At 42.0% G+C, this 13,541-nt stretch overlaps 1 protein-coding gene across 1 annotated transcript in view; it reads left to right on the top strand.

Moving 5' to 3' along the window:
- Positions 1 to 7,098: 7,098 nt before the first annotated feature.
- Positions 7,099 to 13,541, top strand: part of ephb4a (eph receptor B4a) — a 39,525-nt gene continuing 33,082 nt past the window's right edge. The window contains exon 1 of the mRNA XM_031759982.2: positions 7,099 to 8,057. Within this exon, the coding sequence (XP_031615842.1) occupies positions 7,979 to 8,057 (79 nt within the window). The 5' untranslated portion in view covers positions 7,099 to 7,978. The remainder of the gene's footprint in view (positions 8,058 to 13,541) is intronic.

Below are 13,541 nucleotides of genomic sequence, written 5' to 3'. Positions count from 1 at the left end.
ATTTACAGCTGCTTACACAAGCTCCTCTCAGATGTATTTGCACAGACTTGCTCTGGCTCTTATTTGCTGGTTGCTTCCCCACCCTGCCTTCACTCATCGGGGGAACCATTTTCTCTTTAGAAAAGCACACAATCACGAGGATCCCTTCTTTTGATCGCATGATATGCTGCAGTGCGTGCGTGCGTGTAGGTACACATTCAGATTGTGTGATGCTATATCCCCGTGATTGCTTAACCTCTTTGGAATAGAAACTCGCAAATTCCACATTTATTTATTACCTGAGCTCGTTCTCTTCATGAACTCTGAATTTATTTCTTATTATGAAGCCACAAATTAACTATCGCGGCTTAATAAAAAAGGCCTTTGGCAAAATAAAAAAAAAATCCAGAAAGCTTTTAAGCTTACTGACTTGCCAATGGGCAGGTCATTACAAACTCCTGCTGTGCAGCCAAGCAACCCACTGAACTTTTGTTTGTGCTTGTGTAAATCCCATTTTCCCTAAGATATCCCGGCTTTGAGCAGAATCAAAACATATCACCATTGTAAAGCTTAATAAGAGTTATTGAAAGAAGTTAAGTGGTTTAAATTACATTTTATCTTAAACCACTTATTCGGTTCCTGAAATACAGAACATTGTTATTCTATCTGACCCGAGCCCAGTGCCTGATGTATTATAACTACAAGTGACAAACAGAATCAGGCAGAAGGATGAGAGAACATCCATCAAAGACCATAAACAGGATTCGAGCTGACAAAACGGTGAAGTCTTACAGCCATCAGGTTACTAACATCCACATGATTCTGTTATCCTCCTATCAGTCATCATGTCTACTTCATGTACCAAGGCACGCAATGCATATACCCACAAGCTGGTGTAAGAATGCACAGTTGGACTCTCGAAGAAGCCAGATGCCTGACAGATGGATAGATGCGGGGAGAGAGAAGAGGGGGAAAAAAACAACAAAATTAAGTTGCTTACTTCAAAGTTAGAATTTGAAATTTCCTCCTAATTAAGAAACCGACTCCGTGAATAAACTCTCTCTTTAATCATTAAAGTGATTCATGGTTTGCAACCCTGATTTGCAGATGTACAAACACTCCAGTGCATGTATCCCGTCTTACTGCCAGGATGGGAGGGGGGGGTCCTTTTAAACAAAAAAGGGTGCTATGATTTACCAATGACTTGGACCCAAAAGCAGCACAAAGTCAAGGGGAAAACGTCTAAGAGATTTATTGACTGAGAGATGGTGGACTGAGTAGAGGCTGAGGAGTGAGTAGTCTTTAAATGGCGAGCTGGAGAGTAATGCATTGAGCAGCGAGGGAGTGATTGAGCAGGGAGGTGGGCGAAGAGAATGGTTTGGTGGTCATCTGTCTGCAGACAAGCAGATGACAGTGAGCAGACAGGCGAGTTGGCACACACAGGAGGCTCAGCGGAGGTGACCGTGCGATCTGCCTCGGAGGAGTGCCGAGGGGTCGGTGTGCCGCTGAAGCTGACTGAAAGAGGACGTGCAGGTGTGGCAGCCGCAGGGACCTCGGGCAGGGAAAGGAGTGGCCATGGCCAGGGAAACGCAAACACACAGAGATACACAGAAACACCCACAGAAACAGAAGGGAGAATGCAAGAGAGACAGAAACACTGGGACCAAACCAGATTTCTGGCAGAGCCACGACAGAGGGATGAGGAATGAACGCTTCCAAATGTAATAATTAAATCATGCCAGTTATTAGAATCAAATTTCTCTCCAAATATGAAGAATGTGAAATCTGGTGGAAGGAAATTAATCGTTAGACTGTTTGATCTTATAACTGTGCAATGGAGCCTATAGTCATTACGAGTTGCAAGTCTGTCGCGTTCCACCAGCAATTATTCACAGTGGGCTTCACAATGGGCCGATGAGGGAGCAGTGCCTCTTTTTACCTGTTGCCGGGGTCCAGAGCTGCAGTGACAGGGCTGGATTTGGATGAAAGAACAGCTGACGTGCGAGTGCTGGAAAGAAGATTCAACTGAGAATTTATTTTTTTTCCTAGGTATTCAAAGCAACCTCCAAACCTCTGAACTTCTGTACGGGGAAACCGGTGAAGCATTTCAGTACAACACAAGCTATCGCACAACTTAAAGCCAATATTATCAGCGGACCTGAAGGCCCCCTCCTGTGGTCTTCCTGGAACCTTTACTTTTAGTCCTAACTTCAGCAGGGGTAGCCTTACGAAAACAGTGGGATATTTTCAGTAGATAGGCCCACTTTTTTTCTTCTTCTTTTTTTTTTTACAGTTGCATGAGCTGTCAGAAAGGTGTGCCTGTATTCGTCTGAACAGCTGTAACTCTTTAGTTAAGCTAATCCTCTTACATCTACATGATAATATAGCAGGCATCCAGGAGTCTTAAAAAAATTCACCAGGAACAGTCAGCGATAGGCATGCTTCACCGAGATGTTTCAGTCACACAGCCAAACATACGGCTCTAACAGACGACTGTCAGTATCATTTGTTACCTTAATTACAACATGACAGCGGCAGCCTGAAGTGGAGGATCAAACGCAGAGCCATTCCTCCTCGTTCATATTTCATACCAGCCCGCTGTGTTTGACTGATCCCTTCTTATCCTTGTTATGCTCTTGCACCCCCGAGGCCCCACCTGGTGCCAGCCTAGCTGTTTGTGCAGGATGACTTTGAGTTCATTGCTCAATTGTTCGTGTCTCTATTGTTTATCATGTGCCGTATTAGTAAATCTGGATGATGTCACTTTGGATGCTTCATTGCTCTTTATCCATGTATCAGACTGTCTGCATGAAGATGAGATGATTCATCCTCAGACCGGTGATGGGCAGGGTGTGGTGCAGGATTTTTGCCATTACGATGCCACTTTACGCCGGTGTGAAAACAGCTGTCATCCCAAATCCCTAGACCAAGATAATAACTCCTCCTGCAGTTAAGTCTAATGGGTTCCTTTGCTTTTCTCTGAGTCTTAAAGGCTCATTAAAAAAAACACACACACACACACAGTGCAGTCAAGACAACCATCAAAAATATTTGTATGTGTTTTTTTCCCTTGTTTCTTTTTGTGATAATGATTTGAAATGGATTGTGATTTTACTTCTCTTGAAAAAGAGACAAAAAACAAACTGAATACCCATGCGCACCCAATTAAAGTGAGGAAGGGCGGTTTGTGAGAAATTTTACCTCGTGCTTATTTAGCCGAAAAACAGCGACGTGGAAAAGATTTTAATTTTGCACCGTGAGGTTTTGCCGACCCGAGAGAACGACAGCGATTTCAGAGTACAGCCTTGTGGTGTCACTTTTACTAAGCTGCATCTGCAAAAACAGAGCTTAACCCGTGAAAGCTTATAATGTTACCTGAGCCAAATGCACACGTTTCATTTTGTAGTATCAGTGATGAGGTACGATGCCAGAATTAGGATGATGGCCTACAGAAACATGCCAGCATTTGCATTTTTAAATTTCTGCTTAATACCCCCGTTTGCCTACTGAGTAATACACAAAATACTAAATGCACATGTGTACAGCTGGAAAATAATAGATAATGAAAGCATACAGACTTTTTAGGGCATTTGTGGACGGCTCCTGTTCTGTCGCTTCAGAAAAGGAAGAGAAGCAGAGCTGAAAATACCCGATTGTGCAGTGAGTCAAGATAGAAGCTCGTGCGTGGCTCTGCCAGTAGAGCTTGGCTTACAAAATGTTAATGTGCATTTTTACCACTTGTTCCTGATGCTTAAATAGCTCTTTAGCTCATTACATGCTCTGTGTCATTATGTCACTGTGAAAACATTTCACATCTACTGAATGTCAGGCTGACCGGACTTAGACAAACCTGAGGATGCTAAAGATCAGCTAAAATTTGATCTGCTATTGACTGCAAGGTGATTTGACATCCTTGGACCATCAAATGATTAGTTAAGTGATCTTTAGAAAAATGCAGAATGCCAAACGTTAAACAAAATGTGTATGCATAGGGAAACTAAAAGCTTTCAGCCAGAGTTGTGCAGAAGGAATACTTCAGATCAGCAAAGTTGATTATCTAAGATCCACAGACGGGTCCAGATTCTGGGTCTGAAAGGTGAAGTGCATTTAGTTTGCATTCTTTCTAATGGCCACCAGGGAGTAATCGCTCTCATTTTATTCTACAAACCTCTATGATCAAATTCTCCTACTTCTCCCTTAGTTTAATACCTCCATAAACATGTACCTGATGACTTTCTTGTCTCAATTGCTAGTTTGAAGTTCCATCTAATACAGCAAGGTGTCTATTTTGTAAATGATGGTGCTATTTAGAGTAAAAACGTATGATTAAGCCGAGTATGCTTTAGGGTGTGGCTATACTTGTGAGTGACAAGTTGCTACTGGATAAGCAGTGTTTTTGGTTTCTCAGACTTGGCTTCAAAAACCAAGATGTGGGCAGTGTGGCATTCATGCTTTATATACAGTCTATGACATCACCAGTGTCAGTGAGGTCAGTAAGATACATCACATGTTCGATGTTTTAAAAACAAATATTTCGGTTTTCCACTTTTTTTGACACATTTTACACAAAAAAGATAGAAAGCGGTCACCTCAAGGTTAATGCTGAGGGAAAAGTGAAAACACCGCTGAGGTCGGTATGATTTTTTGCTTTGTGGTGATGATTTTTGCAGCTTTACATCCAGTTTTTATTCTAGACCGAAAGGACTAACCAGCTGACAAGCTAACAGCTTCAGTGAATTCTCTGTGACTGTGAAGTGTCATCGCTTTGCCAAAGAAAGTAAAATGACCTGCTATGAGTGCGTTTTTACGTACAACATCAACACTGTCACAAGTCTGGCAGGAACGTTTTTATGGCTCCATAACATTTATCCAAGTACATCTTCTGCTCACTTCTATGTTTGAACCCTCAAAACAACTAGCTCTACTAGTCTCACAAAGCTCTGCATTTTTACAGGTTTTGAACACTTCATGGCAATCACTGAAACAGGGATGACATTCAGATGTCCTAACACAGCGGCGTCGACAATAAACGGGGTGTGAAAAAAACACAGCTGACAAATAGCTTTGTTTTCTACCTTTAGTGGGTCATTCTGGTCTAAAGGCTCCTCTGGCTCACACTCTGGAGGTCTTAGAAGTTTTAGATTTATATTTTAAAGACAAATTGAACTTCACAAGGACATTTCTCATTTTATGTTTTCCTGTTGAAGCTCCCATTGCATCTTCCTGATGCTGGAAGTGAGAGCCTTCTTTAGGAAGAAGAATTTCATGCACTGAATACAGTAAATATGACAGCTTTGATGATATGGACACCCTCAAGCAGCATCTGAATGCATGCTGTCTGGACCCTCTGACCACTTACTGTATATAACAGACAAACCAACAGAAATAAAGTTTGACTCTTAGCCTATAAAATGTGCAAAAGGCTTTGTTACTGAGTTGGGATGAGTTGTTGACTTTTTGCTTGTACGATATTTGCGCTCCAGTGAGATCCACAGAGATGCAGACAATGCTTTTTCTAACATTTGACCTTTATATTTTCCAAACAACTTTCACAGCAAGTAAACAAATACTACTGTTGTGCACACGATATGTAGAACATAGACCCCTTCTCTTCATCATGTTCACATATAGCTCATTACAGATGTTTGCACATCGTCACAATCCATCCACTGACATTTGTATACTAGTTCGATTGAGTCAGATTTTGGGTGATATACCATGTGCTGTGTTGTCAATGGGATGGATCATTTAATGGTTGGAAGTGGATGTACAGTAACCCAAATGTTTTACTTAATTATTCCGCTTTACAGACATTACATCAACAAAAACAAAAAAGAAACAGCTGACCCCAGGAGAACAGGAATTGCTGGTCTCGCCCTGCCCAAATTAAGCATTGGTCTGGCCTTGTTAGCAAGCTTGAAATGCTAATGTCTGATTTACATTTTGTCATTTAGATTTAAAATATGCATTTTCTCTTGTTTATGCTGCTGTCTTTCTTCCCAGAAAAAAACAGCCATTAATTAAATAAGAAAATAGGTTGTGCTCAAACACCAGTGCTGTGATTTAGCAATGTTATTATCTCTCTTGAAATCACACTGTGGTCAAAATGACTGAACTTACAGAAGAACAGGCGGATCCGTGGCACATTTCATTACTTAAGTACTGGCACATCTCGTGGAGAGATGTCAGAGAACATATGCGCTTCAAAATGGACAGAGAGATGTTACAAATTCATGCGCCAGATTTCTAATCCTTTTTTTTTTTTTTAAAAGAGAACACAACTTCTAATAGCCAAAGGCCATATTGCAGAAAAGTTGCATCATGAATCAGGTGAAGTAGTACTGAGCTGATCCATCATCATTTCGTATTCTTTAGCATTCTTTCAGACCTTAGCTCGATTCCATCATACTTACATACATACAGGTTAATATCCCTCCCTGCTGCTTAAAGGCAATAAAGGCTCAAAAATTGTCCTCTCTATTTTGTCCAAACACACTGATTTCTTATTCATGGGGATTAATTTAAGGAATATTGGCTGGAGTCTGTTGGGCTGGATTATAAGTACCGCCAACTTCCTGCTGATTTTATCTACAGCACAGTTTACAAAAACTGCATGCCAGCGTTTGCAATAGGACGGAATTAATTGTAGTTTTGGAGTCAAGACGCTCATGAAAGTAATCTAAGCGACACCGGAAATCGTGTTAAATTTTTGTCAAAATAAAGGCATTCCAGAAAAAAAACAAGATACCAGCTGAGTGCGAAACTGAGATGCGCAAAGAAATGAAGTGCTTCCTATAGCGCTACAAATAAGCTCATGTTTTAAGATATTTTTATTCAACAAATGTGTGAAATACAAACATGTTATCATACAGACACCGAATACATCAGTTTGCAAATAGGAAATTATTTGTCAAGACAATGAATGGTAAGTTATGAATCATGTTAAAGGTCATGTATTCTCTATTTAGATCCCCCTTTTCCCAACTTGCTGGTTCACTCGTATAAAACGCTATCGGTTTATATAATTTTATTTTGAAGGTGCTTGCCGGAAATTCCATAACTTTCTTTTGACCTACGCTTTTGACGCTGCTGTTATGGTAACGAGAGTGGGCGGAGCTTGCCCGTGCCATTCGACTCTGGGTTTGATGCGGTGTTGAAGTCCTTGGTGACCAGCGTACAGTAGTCAGAGCCACGAGCGCCCAACTTTTGATATCCAGCGCACATTCAGTTCGCTGACTTACTCAGAATACAAAGTAGACGTTTTCTTCCAGTTTCAGTCTAATTTTTCGAGTAAAACCAGGCCAGCTTAGACCTGTCGCGCAATATATCCCCACCACCTTTCGTTGGGGTTTTTTTTCCCCCCGCAGCCAAATAGTCTGGTTGCTGAAGGAATTAAAAAAAGGAAATCAAATCAGACTTTTTTCCCTGGATTTTTTTCCGAACGTGGAGATGTGGAAGAAGGTATGAAGCGACTGCTATGTGAGGACTAAATGTGCATCTAACAGATATGCAGTGAGGTGCCCTGGTTGCGGTCTGCTCGGTCATCGAGCTGAGGGGGGAGAATCTTTCTCTTTTTTAGGGGGAGAAGTCGTGTGGTGCACAAAGAGCTTATTAAGCCGAGCATACAAGTTTTTTTCTCAACCATGCAGCCCGTGTGCTGACAGAGGGCTGAGCCTCACGAGGAGTTGCAGCACCGCGGTTTGTTTCTTCCTTGTGTGTTTGTTTTTTCTAGACTTTCACCACAACACAAAGTTGGACAAGTTTTGAGCCTGCTTATAAACGCTCACTGTCAACGGAGCCACGCACGGACAGGCGTTAGTCAAAGTGTGCTTTCTCTCTGCGGCACAGTGTCGAGGCTTTTCCTGAACTGAAGTCCAATTTAAATGCGGACTGGTTTTCGGTCAGTGGGTGCACAGCCGAGCTGCCAGTCGAGTGGCTGCCAGCGCCACTTGGTTTTTAATTCAAGTCGCTTCATTTTTCACCTTCTGGTAACGACACCATGGAGCTGATATACCAGAGCATTGTCCTGCTGGGGTGCATCTTCCTGGACTGGGCTCTTCTGTCGACTGCAGATGAAGGTGAGTGGGGTTTTTTTCCTCTTAAATATTTATTTATTTTCATATTATTATTATTTTCTTGACGTGCTGCCCACACTTGTCTTCTCGGGTTACATGGGTGAGTGAAATGTCCAATTAGCATCACATCCCGTCTCTTACCAGCGGGAAGTGTCGTAAAACCACAATGCATTTTAAAAAGCATGCTGTGCAAAACACCACACAAGTCATTTTTTATCCAAGTAATCGCAGAGAAATCACGGCCACAAGCTCACTGTTACTGATAAATAGCAGTAAGAATGTCACTGTAGACACTGTGTTTGCAAGAAATGGCTTTTTTCTCCTCCATCTGGCAGTGGATTATTTAGTTTGTTTTGACAGAACTGTGTCACCGTGGTGCCAATCAATATTGTTTTTTTTTGTTTTTTTTACAAGCTCCTTGTGGCTTCAGAAAGGCCATATCTAAGACCAGCTCACTATTGTTTTTTTCTTCTTTTTTCACTTTCAAGTCATCACAAGGTTCCCACTCTGCTTCCCGGGGGATCATTAACCAGCTTACCTTAAAATCAATACTAAAACATTCAATGGATAGAGGCTAGTACAGGCTTGGTGTGGTTTTAGTGGGTTAATGTAGAGTGCTTTTTAACTTTTAAATTAAGCCCTGGAGGGAAAAAGGAAAACAAAACAAAAAACATCTCACATTTCATATCAAATGTGTAATCTGGATCATAATTTCTATTCAGTTCTGGCAGCAGGCTTGACATTAACAGGCAAATTGTCCTGGATCAGCTTTGTGAACCATGAAGGGGGAGAAACAAGGCAGCCTGAAATTATCTGTCATAATGTTAAAGAAGATGATGGTTTCAAATGGTCTGGTTTTTACAAGGGAGTATAGCTCCACATCATCAGCATAACAACAGGGGCAGTGTCTGGATAATTTGCTTAATGCAAGGGTGGAAGAGTAACTCTGAGTGAGCCACGCTGACAAAAAGCAGAGGAGGCTGAGTGTTTATTTGTTCCTAGTCTTCTGACACGTCTCTGTCTTACTGTGACATTAATAGGGACGTTTCGGCTACGCGGAGGGTACTGCAAACTGATTTAAGTTTGTTAAGGCTGCTGCCGAAACATCTCTTTGCAAAAGCCATTTATAGAAAATGGTCTTTGGAAATAATGGGCCTGTGTTTACTGAGGATCAAAGGATCACAACTGGGTTTCTTTAAGAGCTGTTGAACTGCAGGGTCTTTAAAAAGTACCTTACTGCTGTGTAGGCTGTTCGCTCTTGTTCACCTGCGAGGACTACTTTTTATTCCACGTTGTGCTTTTTCGTTTTTGGCACTGCTTATAACTTTGCACACAGCACTGTAGTCATATTTGCTCACTGGCTCACAGCTAGTATGTTTATTTCCCTCTCCATCACCTGTTGGCATCAGTTAATCAAGGGGAAATGACATGCAGTCTATATATTAAGTTAAAGCAAAATGCTGGCGTTTCTCTTGTAGTTTCCCAACGCGTGCTTCTTCAGGTAGTTTTACTAATTTTACCACTAGGAAAAAAAACCCCCCAAAAACAATAAGACTATTAAAAAAGCCCACTTTTTCCTGGGTATTTCCATTCCAGTCAAAAACCGTTCTAAACAGGAACTCCGTGAACATGCATGACTTCACATATACAGTGCTGTGAACACAAATCTGTCAGCTGCATCTGGTTTGAGGCCTCAACCCTCCCTTCTTACTGAGGCTTCCAGTTTGGCTTCATGCTGTACATACACATGGATGTGGCGTACATGACATGGCCCGCAGTTTTATTAAAGGGCTTTTAAGGATTGGATTTGCCACTTGTGCACGCACACCCGTCACATGTAGAAGTTAAATTACTACAGCTACCGAGAGCCTGAATTCTTGCGGGGAAAACTTTGTTGACTTTGTATTTTGAGAGCGTAGTATGGGATTTTCCCAGACACTTAATTTTGGTCAGTTTTCTGGGAGTTCGGAATTCGGTCGTTAGAGGAGCTGGAGATTCTCCTGCAGCTGGAGCAGCAGGTTTTTTGCAGCTGAGACCTGACCTCTGACTCAACTTTCCATTTTTCTTCTTCAGTCGTTCTCTCTGGGACACAGCAGATCCTTAACCTCAGGCTCTGTGTGGGAGGTGACGTCCCACATGTTTTTGGTGTCAGAGTTATTGAGCATCTCTCTGAATAGCTTGTCAACTCGTCTCCGCTTGACCTTTTCCGCATGTTTGCAAAGATGCTGGTTCCAAACAGGTGCGGCGCAGACAGCGGCGGTGAAGAACTGGCATGTAGACGGGAGCCGAGGCCGCGTAGCACCTTGTCGGCCGGCTCTAGAACATCTGTGTCTTGCCAAGTGTGAACAAGATGTCTGGTTTTTCGTGTCTTGGGTAATGGCCCACTCCTCTGCCGGCACACTCTGGATCACTCCCCCCCTTGTTCTCCACCTAGTAGGGAATTCTGTAATGAACTGATGGGAGGGCAGATGAAACTCACAGCTGCCAAATCTCTCCTCCTTTTCCAACTAAAGGATAAATGACTCATTTACACACACCACTTGGTTGTTCAGTGCATGGATCTCCCTTCCCTCTGTCTTTGTGAAGATTAAAACACAGACCTTTTGATCAGATAATTAGTTTGGCTGGAAATTAATACCACTATCATTTTTTTTTTTTTTGGTGGAAATCTGCAGCGAGGATGAACACATACAGGCACACCAGACAACATTTTTGTCTGCCTTCCACAGAAAACACATAATTTACAGAAAATTATAACCACGGGTTTAAAGTATTAACCGCTATTAATAATTCCCACTAATGTACTACAATTTTAAAACATATTTGACTTCATAAATGTAAGCCATAATGACTCCTTATCCTCCCACACGCACACTCAACCTAGAAAGTGCTCATTTTGTTTCTCTCCCAGCCCCTTTATATCTTTCATGTACAGTTTCTCTTTCTCAGCAATGCCAAGATGCAGCCGGTGACAGGACCACTGCAGTCTTTTCCACCTGTTCGGGTCCAGAGCTTTAATGATATGCCAACACTTATCATTTATCAGTTATCTGTTCCATCTCGCAATATGTGATGTGGCTTGAAGCCATTTTTGAGTGCTAGTGCACCTCTGTCACCCCTGTGATCATCTAAGAGGCTAGACATAAATTCTTGATATGAGTAAATGCACTTAGTTGCAGCAGATTTAAGCCAAATTTCATAAAATCAGGAAAAATGGATTAATGTGTGTGTGTGTTTTGTTGTTGTTTTTTCTCAATCCATTATTACACTACTGCAATTCTCCAGCGGGGTGCCATTAAACTGTAATTAAGTAATTAAAGAATGACTTCAGCTAAAAACAAATGAAAACAGTGTGGAAAGCGTGATGGGGAAAGGAAATGGCGTTTATGTTGATTTCATGTATTAATTTGAGGAAGGTTGTCCTCATCGGTCCACACTGATGACTTTACTGGTTCTCTTCTATCCAGAACAACTTGTGCTTTTCTCTTTTATCAATACATCAACTTTCCACGTTAGCCAAGTGTTATTTTTGTAATTATTTCTACGATTCACCTTCTTTTAATCAAAGTCAACTGCACGTAGGTTTAATTGGTGGTGGAGAAATGGCTCAGTTGATGAGTAAATGTCTCTTGAACTTAACGGAAACAGTTTTGAAATCCATGTCCATCTCTCTTGAACGGGAATGGGAAGTACATCTTCTGCAATTATGGATTTTTTTTTTTTTTTTTACTGCAGCTGTTACTTCCTTATAATTTACAAGTCATCTTTTCACATATTGCACAACAAGAGAGTGCAGCTGCCAGAGTAATTTATTTGGCTGAGGCCTGGCCTGTTGGGTTGAAAAATACAGACAGCACTTTTTTAGCTTCTGGCGATGGAGCGAGGAGGGGGAAGTGTCATCCTGTCTCTTTAGTGGTTTCTTCCATATCACTTTCTCAAACCATGGCTACCCTAATGCTAAAGCAGGTGACGGTAACATCTTTTTGTGTGGCACCTGAAAAGATGCACTACTCACTCTCTATTCCAAACAATGAGTTTGCACAGCTACAGGTTGGTGCCTCGGAGGCAAAGCAGTTAGTAATGAAGCCACTTTTAAAATAGTCAACTGCGTCAAAATGTATTGTGATACTTTGTCCGCAGGTAGGAATCGTTATCGACAGAAGCGCCAGGATTTTTCACTAACGAAGTTAATGAAGCTCCTGTTCTATTTTGGTGCAGATGCTTAATTAATGTGATTAGCAGCACCTGTGTTTACCTACTATTTCCTGTCCACATGGCAAATTTTTGCTGAGTAGTAAAGGCACTCAAATTCTGGCATATTGTTAATTATTTTAAAAAAACTAATATAAAAGTATTACACCATCTGTTGAGACTATATCTATTTTTCCTTATAAAATAGGCTAACCCCATTAGCTGACAGTGGTGCAGCTCGTAGCTGACAAGTGGTGCATCTCCAAGGTGTTTTGGGTGAAAGTCACATGGAATGGCGAAGGTGAGACTACCCTCTAAAACCTCTCAAAAAGCAACAACACCCATCATTGGTTTATTCTTTCTCCTCCTAGCTCGTCCAAGGCACAACTGCTGTGATGAATAGCGTAATGCCGCTCAGTCTAATCGAAACCACAGTGTCTCAAATGGAGAAAGGATGTTTTTTTTATTTTTTTCATCCGAGAGGCCTTACTTGAGCCTCAATCCTTTCTTTCACAGACATGTATCCTTTTCTTTTGCTACTCCTTCCACATCCTCTGTCTCCTTGATGTTTGACTGGTGCTATGCTGTTTTCTCTTGCTGACTGTCTCCCCTGCCGTGGAAATGTGGATCGTTTCCCAGAAATCCTTTTAAATGGAACCGATTTTTATAAGAAAGGGATTTGCATTTAAAGCAACCTCCCCCCTCTCTGAAAGCCTGTAGCCCATCATCCTCAGTACCTCAATCCGATGATTAGCTTCCTCAAGAGTTAAACAGGCATCTGAGTGCCACAAGTACTCTCAGTCCGTGTCTCTCTCGCTCCCTTTCTCCCCTCCTCCTCAGAGAGGGATACATATGGCAGCTGGGAGTTGCAGGTGGATGATAGTTTAGCTTGGTGAGAGGATACACCCCCAGCCCATACATCCATGTCAGGCATTCACTTTGGAGAGCCAGTCTGTCCTCCACCCACACGCTACTCTCTGAGAGTGGGACACAATGGGGACAGGCTGCAGCAGAGAGGGAATGAGGCCACAGCCTATCAGCCATAAGCACCAAGGAGAATGGCACTTTTAGAGGGATGGGGGTTCTCTTTGAAGTGAGTCAAGGAGAGATGGGCAGACCGGCATGAGTCAACGAAATGGAAAGAGCAAGTGCAGTGAGGGCAAGGAGGGTGCAAGTATGTGCACGTCTGCACAGCATATAATGAGCAAAGTTAGGTATACTGCCTATTTGCATTCTTTAATCACACACCTAGGGCCAGATATGAGAGATCTATGCAATGGGCTAAATATGTGATTA

This window comes from Oreochromis aureus, linkage group 10, assembly GCF_013358895.1.
Source record: "Oreochromis aureus strain Israel breed Guangdong linkage group 10, ZZ_aureus, whole genome shotgun sequence".
Classification (NCBI taxonomy): Eukaryota; Metazoa; Chordata; class Actinopteri; order Cichliformes; family Cichlidae; genus Oreochromis; species Oreochromis aureus.
This window is presented reverse-complemented; position numbering and strand designations above follow the sequence as displayed.